We start from the raw sequence: 15,444 nt of genomic DNA on the forward strand, positions 1-15,444 counted from the left end.
CTACTGATCTAGTTACTGTAATTGTAGATTGGTTTACATTTTCTAGAGTTTTGGGGTCATTCAAGTGAGAGAGAGAGAATTTTTGGTCTGGTGTCTTTAACTCCGCATAGTTATTTTTGAGATTCATTCATGTTGCTGAGTATATCAATACTTTGGTCCTTTTTACTGCTAAGTAGTATTCCATTTATGGTACACAAAAGTTTATCCTTTCACCCATTTATGGACATTTGATCATTTAGCTATTAGGAACATTCATGTACAAGTATTTGTATTACAAAGATTCTCTCTTTGACTGAACTTTAGTTAGGCTCTTCTGAGCCCTATTCTCAACTAGGCCTTGTTTACATCCTTGCTAAGTATAGTTCTAACAAGAATTTTCTCCCACCCTTGATATCTGATTTCCCACCCTTGATCTGATCTGATTTGATCTGGCCTGCCTTTGACACTCTGACCTCTTAGGTCTAATTGGGTTCCTGGATCTAGTTTCAAAGTGTGTGTATGTGTGTGTATAGGAGAGTTGCCCACACCTCCAACAGGCAATACTTCTGACATCAGCTGGGTGTCCTAGAATTCAATCCAATTTTGCACTGTCTACCTGAAGATAGCTTTAGATTCCACAGGTAAAGGGCTTAGTTCCACAAAACCACCCTCTACTTGAGATGCCACTTGCTAGTCTAAGTTGTTATTTGTGCTTCTGACCAACTACCTGTAAATCAGAGGTTCCCATGACCCCCTCCTTGGATTTTATTAACTTACTGGAGAAGCTTACGAAAGTCAAAGAAACATTTTACTTACTAGATTCTGGTATATTGTAAAAGAATATAACTCAGGAATAGCCACGTGGAAGAAATGCATAGGGCAAGGTATGAGGAAAGGGCAAGGAGCTATACATGGATCGTACATACATATATACATTGTATGTTGTGCAAATGAGGTTGGTGCTCCTCCTTGGGCAGAGATTTTAGTATTATGATGAGGTAGAGGTAACTGTCTGTCATTACGTGGGTCATCCCATAGTTTATCTGTACAGGCATGAATCAGGGGAGAGGGAGATGCTCAAACTGGTCTGCGGGTCTGAGCCTTGGGAGCTTTTCCTTCAGGTAGTCATTATTTCTTGAGAGGTAGTTTTGGTTCCCATCACAGGATGCGAGGTCTTTGCCTGAGTTAAGAGATAAACTGGAAGAGCTAAAGGGAAAATGTGGGACAAAGGTTGATGGCTACAAGCAGGTGAGCAGTGAAGGTAAGGTCTTGGAATATGGCCGGTAACAGCTTCATTACATAGGTATGTTTGATTAAATCATTGGCCATTGGCAACCGAGTAAACCTCTATCTCCTCTCTCCTACCTGGAGGTTATGGCGCAGGCCTGATCCAACCCTGTGATCCAGAATTAGTTCCCCTGGCAAGGAGCTCCCTTCCTTAGGTGCATTCCTAAAGTTTTATCACATTAACAAAAACACCCTTATGGTTCTTATCACTTAGGAAATTCCAAGGGTTTTAGGGGCCTCTTGCTAACAATGGGGATGAAAAACAAATAGATACTTCTTATTGAAAATCTCAATATCAGGGCACCTGGGTGGCTTAGTCAGTTGACTGGTTGACTCTCGATTTCAGCTTGGGTTCATGATCTCAGAGTCCTGAGATCAAGCCCTGCATTGGGCTGGTGCTCAGCCAGGAGTCTGCTGGAAATTTTATCTTTCTCTCCCTCTACTTCTGCCCCTCCCCTGGCTCATGTTCTCGCTCTCTCTCTCTCAAACAAATATAGATGAATAAATCTTTTTAAAAAATTACTGTATCACAAGGTCAATTTAACAAGAATCTCTTTGCGCTTGATGTCTCCTCCTGTAATTTTTCAATAACTGACACCCATTCTGCTGATCAGCTGTGCATCCCTGGCTGTATTTGCTATATTTGGATTTGAGCCAAATTTCTCTCCTCTATTTCAATACCTTATCATGTGTCTTTTTGTGTGTGTGAATAAAGAAAGGTTTCTTTTTTTTTAATTTAACATTTAAAATTCAATTAGCCAACATATAGTATACCTTTTTTTTATTTAAAGTATGGTTGATATACAATGTTACATTAGTTTCATCTGTACAATATGTGAGTGAACCCTCTTACAATAATCTTGAATAAAAATCTTACTGTAATACTAATTACCAGAATAATTTCTTCTTTAACTGGAAGGTTATATATTTCCTTTCTGTTGGGTAATTACCTAAGAAATCTCCAAACTGTTTTCCAAAGTGGTGGTTCCATTTTACATTTCCACCAACAATGTTTGAGACTTGTAGTTTCTCGACATCTACATTTCATCTTCATTTAGTCCCATCACACTTATAATCTTAACCTTTAGTTAATTTAATCTTAACCATTAGTACAGTCTTTCAATCTTAACCTTCCCAATTAGTATGAAGTGATATCTTACTCTGGTTTTAATTTGCATTTCCCTAATGACCAATAATGTTGATCACATTTTCATGTGTTTATTTGCCATCTATATATTTATTTTGGTGACATACCTGTTCATATCTTTTGCACATTAAGAAAATTGTTTATTTTCTTATTGTAGAATTTTAAGAGCTCTTTATATATTCTTGATGCAAATCCTTTATCAAATATATATATTTTGAAAGATATTATCCCGGTCCATACCTTGTTTTTTTATCCACTCCACTGCCTTTTTTAAAACATAAAAAAAATACTTTATTTATTTTACATATCATAAAATTCACCCATTTCAAGTTTACAATTCTGTAATTCTTAGTAAGTTTATGGAATAGTACAGTAATTACCTATATCAGTTTTAGAACATTTTCCAAATCCTTCACACTTATTTACAGTTAAGCCCTGTTCTCATGCCCAGCCCCAGGCAAATACTAGTCTACTTTCTGTCTCTAGAGTAACTTTTTCTAGACATTTGTTATAAATGGAATCATAAAGTCTGTAGTTTCTTACAAAATGGTGTCACTTAAAGAACATACATTTTTAATTTTGATGAAGTCCAACTTGTCAGTTTTTTGTTTATTTTTTTCATGGGTATACTTTTGTTGTCATATCTAAGAAATCTTTGCCTAACCGAGGGTCACAAAGATTTTCTCCTATGTTTTCCTCCAGAAGTTTTAAAATTTTACACTAATAACTGTGAGTTAATTTTTTACTTTTGGTGTGAAGTATGGATTCCAGTGTATTTATTTATTTCCATATAGACATTCAATTATTCTAGCAACATTTGTTGAGGATTATTCTTTCTCCACTCTACTGCTTTTCCACCTTTGTTGAAAAAAGGTAATCCATGTATTTGTACAAGCTTGTATAAGGTTTTACTGTTGTCTGTATTTGTGCAAGTACCACACAGTATTGAATAATGAAGCACTATAATAATTCTTGAAATTAGTTAGGGTTAGCCTCTAACTTTGTTTTTCTTTTTCATTTGTTTTGGTTATTCTAGGTCCTTTGCATTTCCATATGAATTTTAGAAGCAGCTTGTTGATTTCTACCAAAAAAAAAAAAAATCCTGATGGAATTTTGATTAGGATTGCATTGTATCTACAGCTTAATTTGGGAATAATTGATATCATGACAATATTGAGTCTTCCAACCCAAACACAATGTATAGCTATTCATTTTTTGGCACTTCTTTAATTTTTATACAAATTATTCTATAGTTTTCACTGTTTGGGTCATTATTCCTACTTGATATCATTATTTCCCTCCTGATGATAGTGTTTCATATTATTGATACTATATATAAGTGGTATTCTCAATTGCAATATCTGAGTAGAGAAACACTTGTGTGTGTGTGTGTGTGTGTGTGTGTGTGTGTGTATTGACCATTATATTAGTCTCTTTGGTTTTCCACAATAAAATATGATAGACTGGTTGGCTTACATAACAGAAATTTATTTTCTCATAGTCCTGGAGGCTAGAAAGTCCAAGACCAAGGTATTAACCTACTCAGGTCCCAGAAGAGCTCTCTTCTGGCTTGTAGATGTTCACCTTCTTGCTATGACTTCATATGGCCTTTTCTCTCTTTGAATGAAGTATTAAAGTCCTCTGGTGTTTCTTCCTCCTCTTAAAAGGGCACTAGCATTTTCAGATTAGGACCTTGCCCTTATTAAGTCAGTTAACCTTTTATCACTCTGTCACAGAGCCTATTTCCTCTCATAGAGCCTATCTCTGTGTATTTATTCTTTGATCCATGGCCTTTTTAGAAGTATGCAATTTCTTGTCCACATATTTGGAAATTTTTCAGAGATCTTTCTATTACTAATTTCTAATATAATCCCATTGTGGTCTACGACCGTTCTTTATATGCCTTGTATGTGTGTGCCTTTATTGAGACATGTTTTATAATTCATTTGGTTTATTTTGGTAAATGTTCTGTGTATACTTGAGAATGATGCATATTTTCCTTTTTTTTAGTAGAATGGTCTACAGTATCAGTCATGTCAGGTTGGTTGGTGGTAATGTTCAAGTCAATTATATCTTTGCTGATTTTTGCCTATTTAGTTTATCAATTATTAAGAGGTATTAAAATACCAGACTGTAAGGGTGGGTTTGTCTATTTCTCCTTTAATTTCTTTTTTACTTTATCTTACTTATTTATTTGAGAGAGAGAGAGAGAGTATGAGCTGGGGGAGGGGCAGAAGAAGAAGCAGATTCCATGCTGAGCTCGACATGGGGCTCAATCCCAGAACCCTACGATCATGACTTGAGCCAAAGTTGGATGCTTAACTGCCTGAGTCACCCAGGCGCCCCTCTCTCATTTCATTTCTATCCTTTTTGTTTTATATATATTTTGAGGCTCTGTTACTAGGTGTGTAAACAGTTAATATTGTTTAGGATTGTTATGTGTGTTTTTTTTTTATTAATTCAAGATCCTTCATTATGAAGGATCTTCTTTATTCCTGGTAATGTTCTTTGCACAGAAGTCTCCTTTTTCTGGTATTAATATAGCTACTCTTGCTTTCTTTTAACTGTTGTTAACATGGTATGTATTTTTGTATACTTTTACTTTCTTAAAAATGCATTTTCTTAATTTTTAGAGAAATTTTAGATTTACAGCAAAATAGAGAGAGAGATGCAGAGATTTCTTATAGCCAACTGCTTCAGTACATGCATAGCCACCACCATCACTGATATCATTCACCAAGGAGCACTTTTTTTTTTTTTAAAACCAAGGATTAACCTGCATTGGCACATTACAATCACCCCACACATTCCACAGTTTAACTTAGGGTCCACTCTTGGTATTGTGCATTCTGTGGGTTTAGATAAAGGTTTATTGTTGTCAGTATTTTAGATATTGGTTGTTCTAATAGGTATGTAGCAGTATCCAATTGTTGTTTTATAAAGATTTTATTTATTTATTTGATAGACAGAGATCACAAGTAGGCAGAGAGGCAGGCAGAGAGAGAGAGGAGGAAGCAGGCTTTCCCCTGAGCAGAGAGCCTGATGCAGGGCTCGATCCCAGGACCCTGGGATCATGACCTGAGTTGAAGGCAGAGGCTTTAACCCACTGAGCCACCAAGGAGCCCCTCCAATTGTTGTTTTAATTTACATCTCACTGATTAGGAAATAAGATGTGAAGCGTTGTTTAATATGCTTACTTGGCATCTGTATATCTTTGGTGAGGTGTCTGGTAAGGTCTTTGGCCCATTTTTTAATTATGTTGTTTTCTCATTGTTGAGATGTAAGGAGACCTTTGTAAGAGGTATGACCCCTTGGAGTATCCTGCCTAATAAGAGTGTCTTTGTAGGGGCATCTGGGTGGCTCAGTGGCTTAAGCCTCTGCCTTCGGCTCAGGTCATGATCTCAGGGTCCTGGGATCGAGGCCCACATCAGGCTCTCTGGTTGGCAGGGAACCCGCTTCTCTCTCTCTCTCTGCCTGCCTCTCGGCCTACTTGTGATCTCTCTCTCTGTGTCAAATAAATAAATAAAATCTTAAAAAAAGAAAAGAGTGTCTTTGTATGTCCTGTGGTATACCAGATAGCTTATGCTAAATGTGATTTATGCTAAATACCTGTTTTTCATACTTAAGGTTTTGGGCAACCTTTGTATCAGTTTGAACTCTAGGATATGGGTCTGAATCAAGGTTTACTGGGCTCTTCATGTTGGCAACACTTTGCACATGGGAAAACTAAATGTTATCCATGTGACTCAAATAGGAGAAGATAACTGGAAGCTTATTATCCTGCATGGAGTTCTGTATACTTTTTCTCCTGGACTCCCACCTATGTGCCTTTTCCCTTTGCTGATTTTTGTCTGTATCTTATTGTGTAATAAGCCTTGACTGTGAGTATACCAGCTTTTCTGAATCTTGTGAGTCCTTTGGCAAATCATTGAGTCTGAGGTGGTCTTAGGGACTGAAATACCTTTTTTTTTTCTGGATTTTTTTTTTAAAGATTTTATTTATTTATTTGACAGACAGAGATCACAAGTAGGTAGAGAGAGGCAGGCAGAGAGAGAGAGGAGGAAGCAGGCTCCCTGCTGAGCAGAGAGCCCGATGTGGGACTCGATCCCGGGACCCCGAGATCATGACCTGAACCGAAGGCAGCGGCTTAACCCACTGAGCCACCCAGGCGCCCCTTTTTCTGGATTTTTTAAAGTTCTTATTGTGGGTATGCTATAATTTCACTGGAGTGCATACATAAAGAGATTAATATTTTATTTGCTGTTGGCTTTTTGTTCTTTACTTTTTATTTTTATTTATTTATTTTTAAGATTATACTTATTTTTGAGAGAGAGGGAAAGAGAGAACAAGCAGGGGAGGTGGGGAGAGGGAGAAGCAGACTCCTCACCGAGTAGGGAACCTGATATGGATCTCAATCCCAGTCCCCTAGGATCATGACCTGACCTAAAGGCAGACACTTAACCCACTGAGCCACCTAGGTTCCCCTGTTCTTTATTTTTTAAATATTTATTTATTTATTTTGGATAGAGAGAGAGAGTGCAGGGGGAGGGCCGGAGGGAGAGGGAGAGAGAAAGGCGGGGAAATCCCTGCGTTCAACAGACCCAAACGTGGGGTTTGATCTCAAGACCCTGAGATCATGACCAGAGCCAAAAATTAAGAGTTGGATATTTAACTGACTGAGCCACCTAGACACCCCTGTTGGTTTTTCATTGTAATGTTGTTTGGGATATTAGTCTTTCTGAATGTGTGCACTCATGTTTCTCATCAGTTTGGGAAATTTCTCAGCTATTTTCTGTTTTATTCTCTCTGGGATGATAATTAACATATGTTCGACATGTTTCTATCCTCTGTATCTTTCAAACTCTCTTTAATATTTTTCATTTATTTGTTGTATTCTGGGTAATATCATCAGTAATTCTTTAGTTGTGCCCACTTTGCTGCTTAAGGCTTCCATTGAATTTTGTATTCAACAATTTTATTTTTCATTTCAAGGTATTCTAGTTGTTTCTTTTTCACATCTGCTTTTCATTCCAGATAGTTTCTTGTTTGCTCATCCATGAGATTTCAATTGTTATTTCTTTAATCATTTCATACATTGTTATTCTATTCTGATTTGGCACTTTTGATATTGGATGTTCTAGGGGCTTAACTCCCCTCTTTGATATTCCTGTACAGTCTTACACATGGTAGCTTGATTTCTTATGAATTTGTTACTTCCTTTATTGTTGTTATAATAACATGAGAGGATGAAGTGAACTATATTTTGCCAATTATTTCTTTTTTAAATTAAATTTATTTATTTTCAGCGTAACAGTATTCATTATTTTTTCACCACACCCATTATTTCTGCTTCGAACAGTTCTGAGCTGAATTTTGAAGACCAACTCTGATTCTGACCCTGATCATTTATTTCCTTGCTCCTACTTGATAAGAATCCTATGTGCCTATAATGGGGATCCCATCCTTGTAAGAGGATATGTATTTGTTTCTACTACAAAAGCTATAGCTAGGGTTGGGTATCACTCTCAGACCGCTTTTGCTCCCTTAAGGATTTTGGTTTAGTATCATAATCTCAAGTTGAGAATTCCCTTCTTCCTCCTGACCCTTTTAAAATGTTCTTGTCTGACCTGGTCACTGTTCCCTGGGCACATAGCATATAGTGATTGGCTGGGCTGGGTTTTAAGCCCTCTTGGTGCTCAGAAGTATTATCAGCTCCACCTGAACCATAAGAAAGGAATGGTCTGCAGGCTGGGAGAATGTGTAGATTCTCCCAAGAAAACTCTGATACTGTTACGTACTGGAAGAATAGAAATGATGCTGGGCAGAAAAATATCAGATGCTCATCACAGAAGATGATATGAGTTTTAAAGTGGAAGTTGTTTCTATATAGGCTTTACTTACAGTGGGAGGAGCCCTCGGTAAATACATATGTCTATTTGAGTTCTAAGAAACAAGATATGTCACTTTTGGAAGACACTGTATTTCTTTATTCTGAAGTCTATCTGTTTGATTGGTGGTTGTCAAAATTCATTGAGTTGGGAAACCAAGGAAATCTAGTATATGGCTCAGAATTAAAATAAGTTTATATTTTAATTCAGTAAATCATGTAAACTTGTTCTTACACTTTGGAGTGCTTGAATCTCAACTCTTATCATTATGCTCTCTATGTTCTTAAATAAGATATCCAAATTCTCTGAACATAATTTTCTTCGTTTTACAAATGGGGATGATATAATCTTCCCTGTCTGGTTCTTCTGTGTATTAAATAAGCAAATGTTTAAAAACCATTTCATTAGTGTCTAGAGTGGAGTAAGCATTTCATAAATGCTTTCTATCATTAGTATGTATGAAATATGGATGTTGAAATGATATGCCTTTGAAATAAAACAGCATACAAATACAGTATCTGGAAGAATTATGTGCTGTCTGCTTTTTTTTTTCTTTTTCAGATTCCTTCAGATACATCAGAAATATGTTGTATTATTAGAGCAACACCAGGAACTAGACAAATGAAAAGTGAAAGTAATGTTATTGTAAAGAAGAAGAAATATTCCCCACCCAAAGATATTCCTCAAGGTACTATAATGTGAATCCAGAGCCTACTTTTTGGATGATAGAAAATATTTTTTTCATTATAAATTCCTTGTGCACACAGGAAGTCCACTTACAAATTGTATTCTAGGAATTCTTATACAATTACAAAAAGTTTGGTTAAGTTTTAGAACCTGAGTAAAATATTTTTTTGAATGTCACATATTTAATCTTTCAAAAAGTTAGCTTATGCCATTGATCTAAATGTATTTATCTTGGATACCTTTTCTTACAACTGTTTGAAATTTATTGTTGTTGGATTTCATTTTTAGTAGAATTCTTTGTGAAAATATTCTTCATATATTTTTGCATTCCCTTACTGTTGGTTGAGTATTTGCTCTGTAAAAGGCACTGAGCCAAATATCTTATTTTATCTCATTTATTTCTCACTATGACTTTATAATAGGCAGATATGTACTATTATCCTCATTTTATATGTGAAGAATCTGGAGCTTAAAGTAGTATGCAATTTGTCCAAGATTCTACTGCTGGTAGTAGAGAGGAATTCTATCTTTCGGGGCTTTTACACTCCAAGTTTAGGTTTTTCTATTCTCCTGATTATATATCAGACAGAATGTCTGATTAGTCACTGGAGCCTGGGAACCTTTTATGAGTAAGCAGGCAGTGAAGCAGTTGAAATTTAATAGGTTATGTACAACTTCAATCCACCTAAACTGTCTGCTTTTTATCCTTGTCCCCATTTCTGACACAGAGCCTACCCTGAGCACTCCCTAAGTCCACAAAAGTTGTCTTTTTTCCTAAGTTCCTTAAGTACTTAATTCAGTGCTACTCATTTGACATTTACTAAGATATTACTACCTCACATAATTCATAATACTGACTTATCATATTCTTCAGGTTAGGAAGTTTTCAAAGACAGGGATCACATAATAGACTTTTTTCTATCTCTTATCTCTAGTGACATTAGCATGGTGGTAGGGAATAGTAGATGCTGTATCAAGGTTTTCCCAAAAAAGCAGAACCAGAGGGTTATTTCAAAGCACTGACTTAGGCAGCTGTAGAGTCTGGCTGAAAACTGTAGGGCAGGCTGTAAACTCCTGAGCAGGAGTTAATGATGCAGTCCTGAAGAGGAATTTCTTTTTTCTCTGAGAAACTTCGGTTTTGTTCTTAAGGCCTTTTAACTGATTGGATGAGGTCCACCTACATTATCAAGGATAATCTCCTTTGCTTAAAGTCTATTATTATAGATGTTAACCTTATCTACAAATAACCTTCACAGCAACACCAAAATTAGTATTTAATTTAGTTGGTTAATATAGCCTAATCAAGGTGACATATACAACTAACCATCCCAGTCTACTTCATGTCAACTATGTATTCATACACATGTCCTTAAACCACAATTAATCTGTAAATAAAGAAAGTAACAAAGTTATACTTCTAACATAATACAGCTGTCCTATCCTATATACAACCCAAAATGTGCTAATTCCTTCCCCAGAAGAGGATGCAAAATCCTTGGGTAGTATTTATTCCTTTTCTTGATATCCTGTGACTCAAGTACTATGATAGAGAGTAATTATTAATACATTTTATGTTAGTTATTATAGGAATAAGAGAGGGAAGCAAACAGGTATTTGCTTAAACTAGTTAGGTAGAAATAACTGATATTTATAACTACCTTCCTCCATTTCATATTCCCTCTTCCTTCAGCAAGAACCTCAGCTGGTCATAGTTCTTAAGCTAGTGGGGTACTATCAACCTCATTTCAGTAGGGTCTGGGCCATTAGTCCTGGTTGGATTGGGTTGTTGTAATTTTCCATTGACCTTAATCTCAGGGCATAATAACACTAAGGGATGTCCTAAGGAATCTCCTATATTCCAGACATACTCTTCCTTGCCTCCATTGCAGGGAAAATTTCACTTGAGTGATCAGGATCAGTCATCCTGGCCCGCATAGTAATTCCCTTCTTTGCTTGTTATTCAGAGGCCTGAGGAGCCCAAAGGAGCCAGATGGCAGTCTTACCTTCCAGTTATTGGAATCATTGTTGTCTCTCTGTGGAAGCATTGTCCCTTTGGAACTAAGACCTCTAGGCTAGCAGAGCAAGGCCTGTCATGGAAACAGGAAGCAAAAAAGTTTTTCTAGTAGATTACTAGAGATGATATTGAATGATCTCACTTCCATCTCCACTTCTTGATTCCTGGACCTGTGAATCTAGGCTGTGGGAGAAATAGCACCATATATTAAGTACTGATTCAGGACATATACAAGATTCCGAGAACCTTGTTTCAGCCCTGCAAGGTATTGCTGCCTACAGGGTGCTTTAACTGAGTCTTCAAAAGGCCATTCCACTATTCTGCCAAGTCAGCTGCTTCAAGATGGTGGGGAACATAGAAAGACCAGTGAATTCCATGAACTTGGGCCTCTTATCACCTTCTTTCGTGTGAAGTGGGTTCTTGGATCAGAAGAAATGCTATGTGAGATAAGATGATTGTGGATAAAGTATTTTCTAAGTCCTTGGATGGTTCTTTTGGCAGAAGCATTGCATGCAAGACAGGGAAATCCATATCCAGAATAAGTGACTATTCCAGTAAGAATAAAATGCTGTCCCTTCCATGATGGAAATGGTTCAAGGTAATCAACCCACCAGCTGGTAGCTGGCTGATTACTCCAGGGAATGGTGCCATACTGGCGATTTGGTGTTGGTCTCTGCTGCTAACAAACTGAATACTCACCAGTGGCTATAGCCAGGTTGACTTTAGTGAGTTGCTGAGCTCATGAATAACCACCATCCTTGCCACCATGGCCACTTTTTTTTGTTAGCTTATTGGGTGATAGCAGAGGTGGCTGGAGAAAGAGGCACAGAATGGGTCATCTTATTTACTTGATTATTAAAGTCTTTGTCTGTTGAGACCACCCTTTGGTGAGTATTTCAGGGGACACAGATACCTTCATGTTTTTTGCCCATTCAGGGAGGTCTGCCCATATACTTCTTTACTAAATCTCTCGTCATCAATTTTCCAGCCCTGTTCCTTCCACATCCCTAACTATCCAGCCAAACTATTGGCCACAGTCAGTGAATCAATATATAATCACGTATCTGGCCACTTCTAACAGAGTGTACAGTGGGATGTTTTTCTTGAAGTTCTACCCACTGGGAGGATATACCTTCACCAGTTTCCTTCAGGGATGTCACAGAAAGGAGCAAGTGTTGCACATCATGTAGAACCATCTGTGAAACAAGTCTGAGCTTTTCCCCCCCCACCTCAATCAGCTGATTGTGGAGAACTCCCCATAATGCCAAAGGTGCAGGCTGGGAAAGAGAAGATAGTGTAGCAGCAGTATGGACAATGGACATATGGACCACATCCTCATCTAACTTACTCTTGCCTTTGGGGCTTGAGCTCAATTCCATACATATCATTTCTATCTGAAAATGCAGCACTGTTCTGCACAGCCAACTCTGTGGCTTGGTGCATCAGATTGTGTATAATTCATGGTTGGGAGCTCAGGTCTCATTGTAACTTGGGGTACCATGTTTAAATATTCAGTCTCTATGAAGACCCAGTAGCAGACCAAAAACTGTTTCTCAAAAAGAGTAGTTATTCACAGAAAATGCTAAAGATTTGCTCCAAAATCCTAAGGACCTGTACTGTGATCCACATATAGGATCCAAACAACATATATATCTCTCAATGACACTTAAAGCACCATTCAATTTACTAGATATTATGGTACAAGTGGCAGAGCATCCTGCATAGTACCCTGGACCTGTTGTAGAACCTTCTCTCATTCTGAGGCTCCCTCAAAACCAGTAGCCTTTAGGCACTGAGTAAATGGGTTGGAGTAGTGCACTCAAATGAAAAATGTTGACTCCCAAATCTAAAGAGGCCCACTAGGCATTGTGCGTCTTTTTTGGTTGTAGGAAGAGCCTGATGCAACAACTTATTCTTTTCTTTAGGAAGTATATCTCTCATATCACTGGGCCCCTAGAAATTTCACTGAGGTTGAAAGAGACCCAGCAATTCCATTTCCCTGGACCATGGAGACCCAGCAATTCTACTTCCAAGAGTATATCCAACTGTAGTGTGTACATATGTTCATCAAAAGATGTTTGCTAGAATGTTTTTAGCAGCATTTGGATAATAACCCCAAATAGGAAATAATCCAAATGACCATCAACAGTGAAATGGATTAATAAATAGTGGCACATTCATTTATTGGAGTGCTATATAGCAGTGAGAATCAACAATGTGCAGTTACATGCAACAGTATTTATAAATCTCACATAAGGACTCAGACACAATAGAGTACATTTAACATTACTTATATTTAATACAAAGCTAGGCAAAACTAATCTATGATGAAAATCACCATAGTGGATGTACTAGTTAGGGAGGGGCTATTAACTAGAAAGTATTATGAGAGGAAGTTATCTAGGTACTAGATACTAGTACTAGGTACTAGTGGTATTTGTTCTGTTTCATTATCTGAATACTGGTTAGATGGGTATAGTAAGTCTGTGAAACCCATCAAACTTTACAGTATATATATGCAAACTTCTCTGTGTGTATGCTGTATTTCAGTAAAAAGTTCTAAAATAGAAAAACTCTTAATTTGATCTTTATGACAAGTCATATTAATCTATGACATGTAGCATCACAGTTCTGGGTATAAGTATGCGACAAATCAAAACTAAAATGTGTCTGGGAAGTTCTGAATATTTAGACTAAAATTTTTCATATAATTCAGAGACCCCTCGATGTATGTTGAACTGATTATGCCATCTCCTGGCTTCTTTGTAGGTTCTTACTTCATTTGGCAGCCTCTTCATTTAAGTAATTCCCCCTTCAACTTCTGGCTACTTGCCTCTGCCTTTCCTTTAGTAAAAATAGCAAAACCCCAAGCTAACTAGTGATCATGTTATTTTAAACATGTAACAGCCTATTTTTAGTCCTGACATTTAACATTTAGCTAGTTTGCCAGTTATCTAATCAGGACGGTAAGATGAAGCTTACTTTTGATGGTCTAGGACCCCTGTTTGTTATGATACTTGTTCATTAATAATGCTGATTAGAGAAAAAATGTGGTGAAAGTAAACCACTAGAGAAGTCCAAAGGAGATGTGATAGAGGAGGTGGTGTGGGTAAAGAGAAGTTTGAGAATGGTGACAGCCTAAAGAAAGAGGCCTTAGAAGATATCCAGTCCAAGATTTCTCAAAGTGTAGTCCTCTAACCACATACACCAGAATTACTGCGGACCTGGCAAATTTTGTATTCTCTAGAGATACAGCACCGGGATCTACAATTTGAAGAATTCTCAGAGCGATTCCAAGAAGCACTAACATTTGAGAGGCATTTAATGATCTAGTCTGTTTTGCTCACTTTCGTATAATAAAAATGACCTAGTCAGATCAATAAGTGATTTGTCTGAATACACCAGCTAATTACTGGTAGAATCAGAATTAGAACTTAACTTTCTTAATTTGCAATAATTTGACTGGGTAGCTGTCAAATAAGGCATTGGGAGGGGTAGAGTAGATAGGGCTCTGAGTTTCTCAGTTCCTCCATACAGAGACATTTTGCTTCTCTTTGTTTTATATTTCTCTTTCTCTTTGTACTGACTTCTGTATTCTATTTAAAAAGGTTTTTCCCCTCAAGAAGATGCTTGGAAAATCATTGCTATTTGTTATAGCAATAGATGTCTAATATTACTTTAATTTAGCTAATAAGCATGTATTGCACACTGCAGTATTAGCTGGGGATAAGAGTACAGCCTTAGCCCTCTAGGGCTTACAGACTAGTGATGAGACAGATCACATAGTCTTCTCTATAACATGATAAAATTGGAATAAGGCGCTACAGGAATCGAAGAGGAGATATTTTAGCTTTGCTTTGGAAGACTTCCTAGCTAACAATACATTTTGGAAAATCAGACAAAACTTGAAGCTATCCTTATAGTAAAGTTTTACAATTTCTCTTCAATTTTGATCTTTAGAAGACATGATAAATGATGTTATAGATTCATATCTTAAGCTTATAGTACAATAAAAGCCTTTAACTAGATATGTACACATCATTATTGAGAAATTTAAGTTTTTAGATAAGAGCATGCAGATGTATCACATGGAAATATGACAAATGAGATGAAAAAGGACTTGAGTATCCTAAAGATGGTAGTAGAAATTACTTAAGAATAAGACATCCCTAAGTTTGGGGCTCCTGGGTGGCTCAGTGGGTTAAGCCTCTGCCTTTGGCTCAGGTCATGATCTCAGGGTCCTGGGATTGAGCACGAATGGCATCAGGCTTTCTTCTCAGCAGGGAGCCTGCTTCCGCCTCTCTCTCTCTGACTGCCTCTCTGCCTACTTCTGATCTCTGTCAAATAAATAAATAAAATCTTAAAAAAAAAAAAAAGACATCCCTAAGTTCAAAACCTAGTTCTGTCACATGAGTAAATTTCTTAAATCCTCTGACTTTTAA

At 37.0% G+C, this 15,444-nt stretch overlaps 1 protein-coding gene across 1 annotated transcript in view; it reads left to right on the forward strand.

Moving 5' to 3' along the window:
- The window catches only part of MEIKIN (meiotic kinetochore factor), an 87,139-nt gene extending 74,412 nt beyond the window's left edge, over window positions 1–12,727 (forward strand). Inside the window, exons 12-13 of the mRNA XM_044227782.1 lie at window positions 8,863–8,989; window positions 12,693–12,727. Coding sequence (XP_044083717.1) covers window positions 8,863–8,989; window positions 12,693–12,727 — 162 coding nt within the window. The remainder of the gene's footprint in view (window positions 1–8,862; window positions 8,990–12,692) is intronic.
- Window positions 12,728–15,444: the final 2,717 nt, after the last annotated feature.

This window comes from Neovison vison, chromosome 1 (assembly GCF_020171115.1).
Source record: "Neovison vison isolate M4711 chromosome 1, ASM_NN_V1, whole genome shotgun sequence".
Classification (NCBI taxonomy): Eukaryota; Metazoa; Chordata; class Mammalia; order Carnivora; family Mustelidae; genus Neogale; species Neogale vison.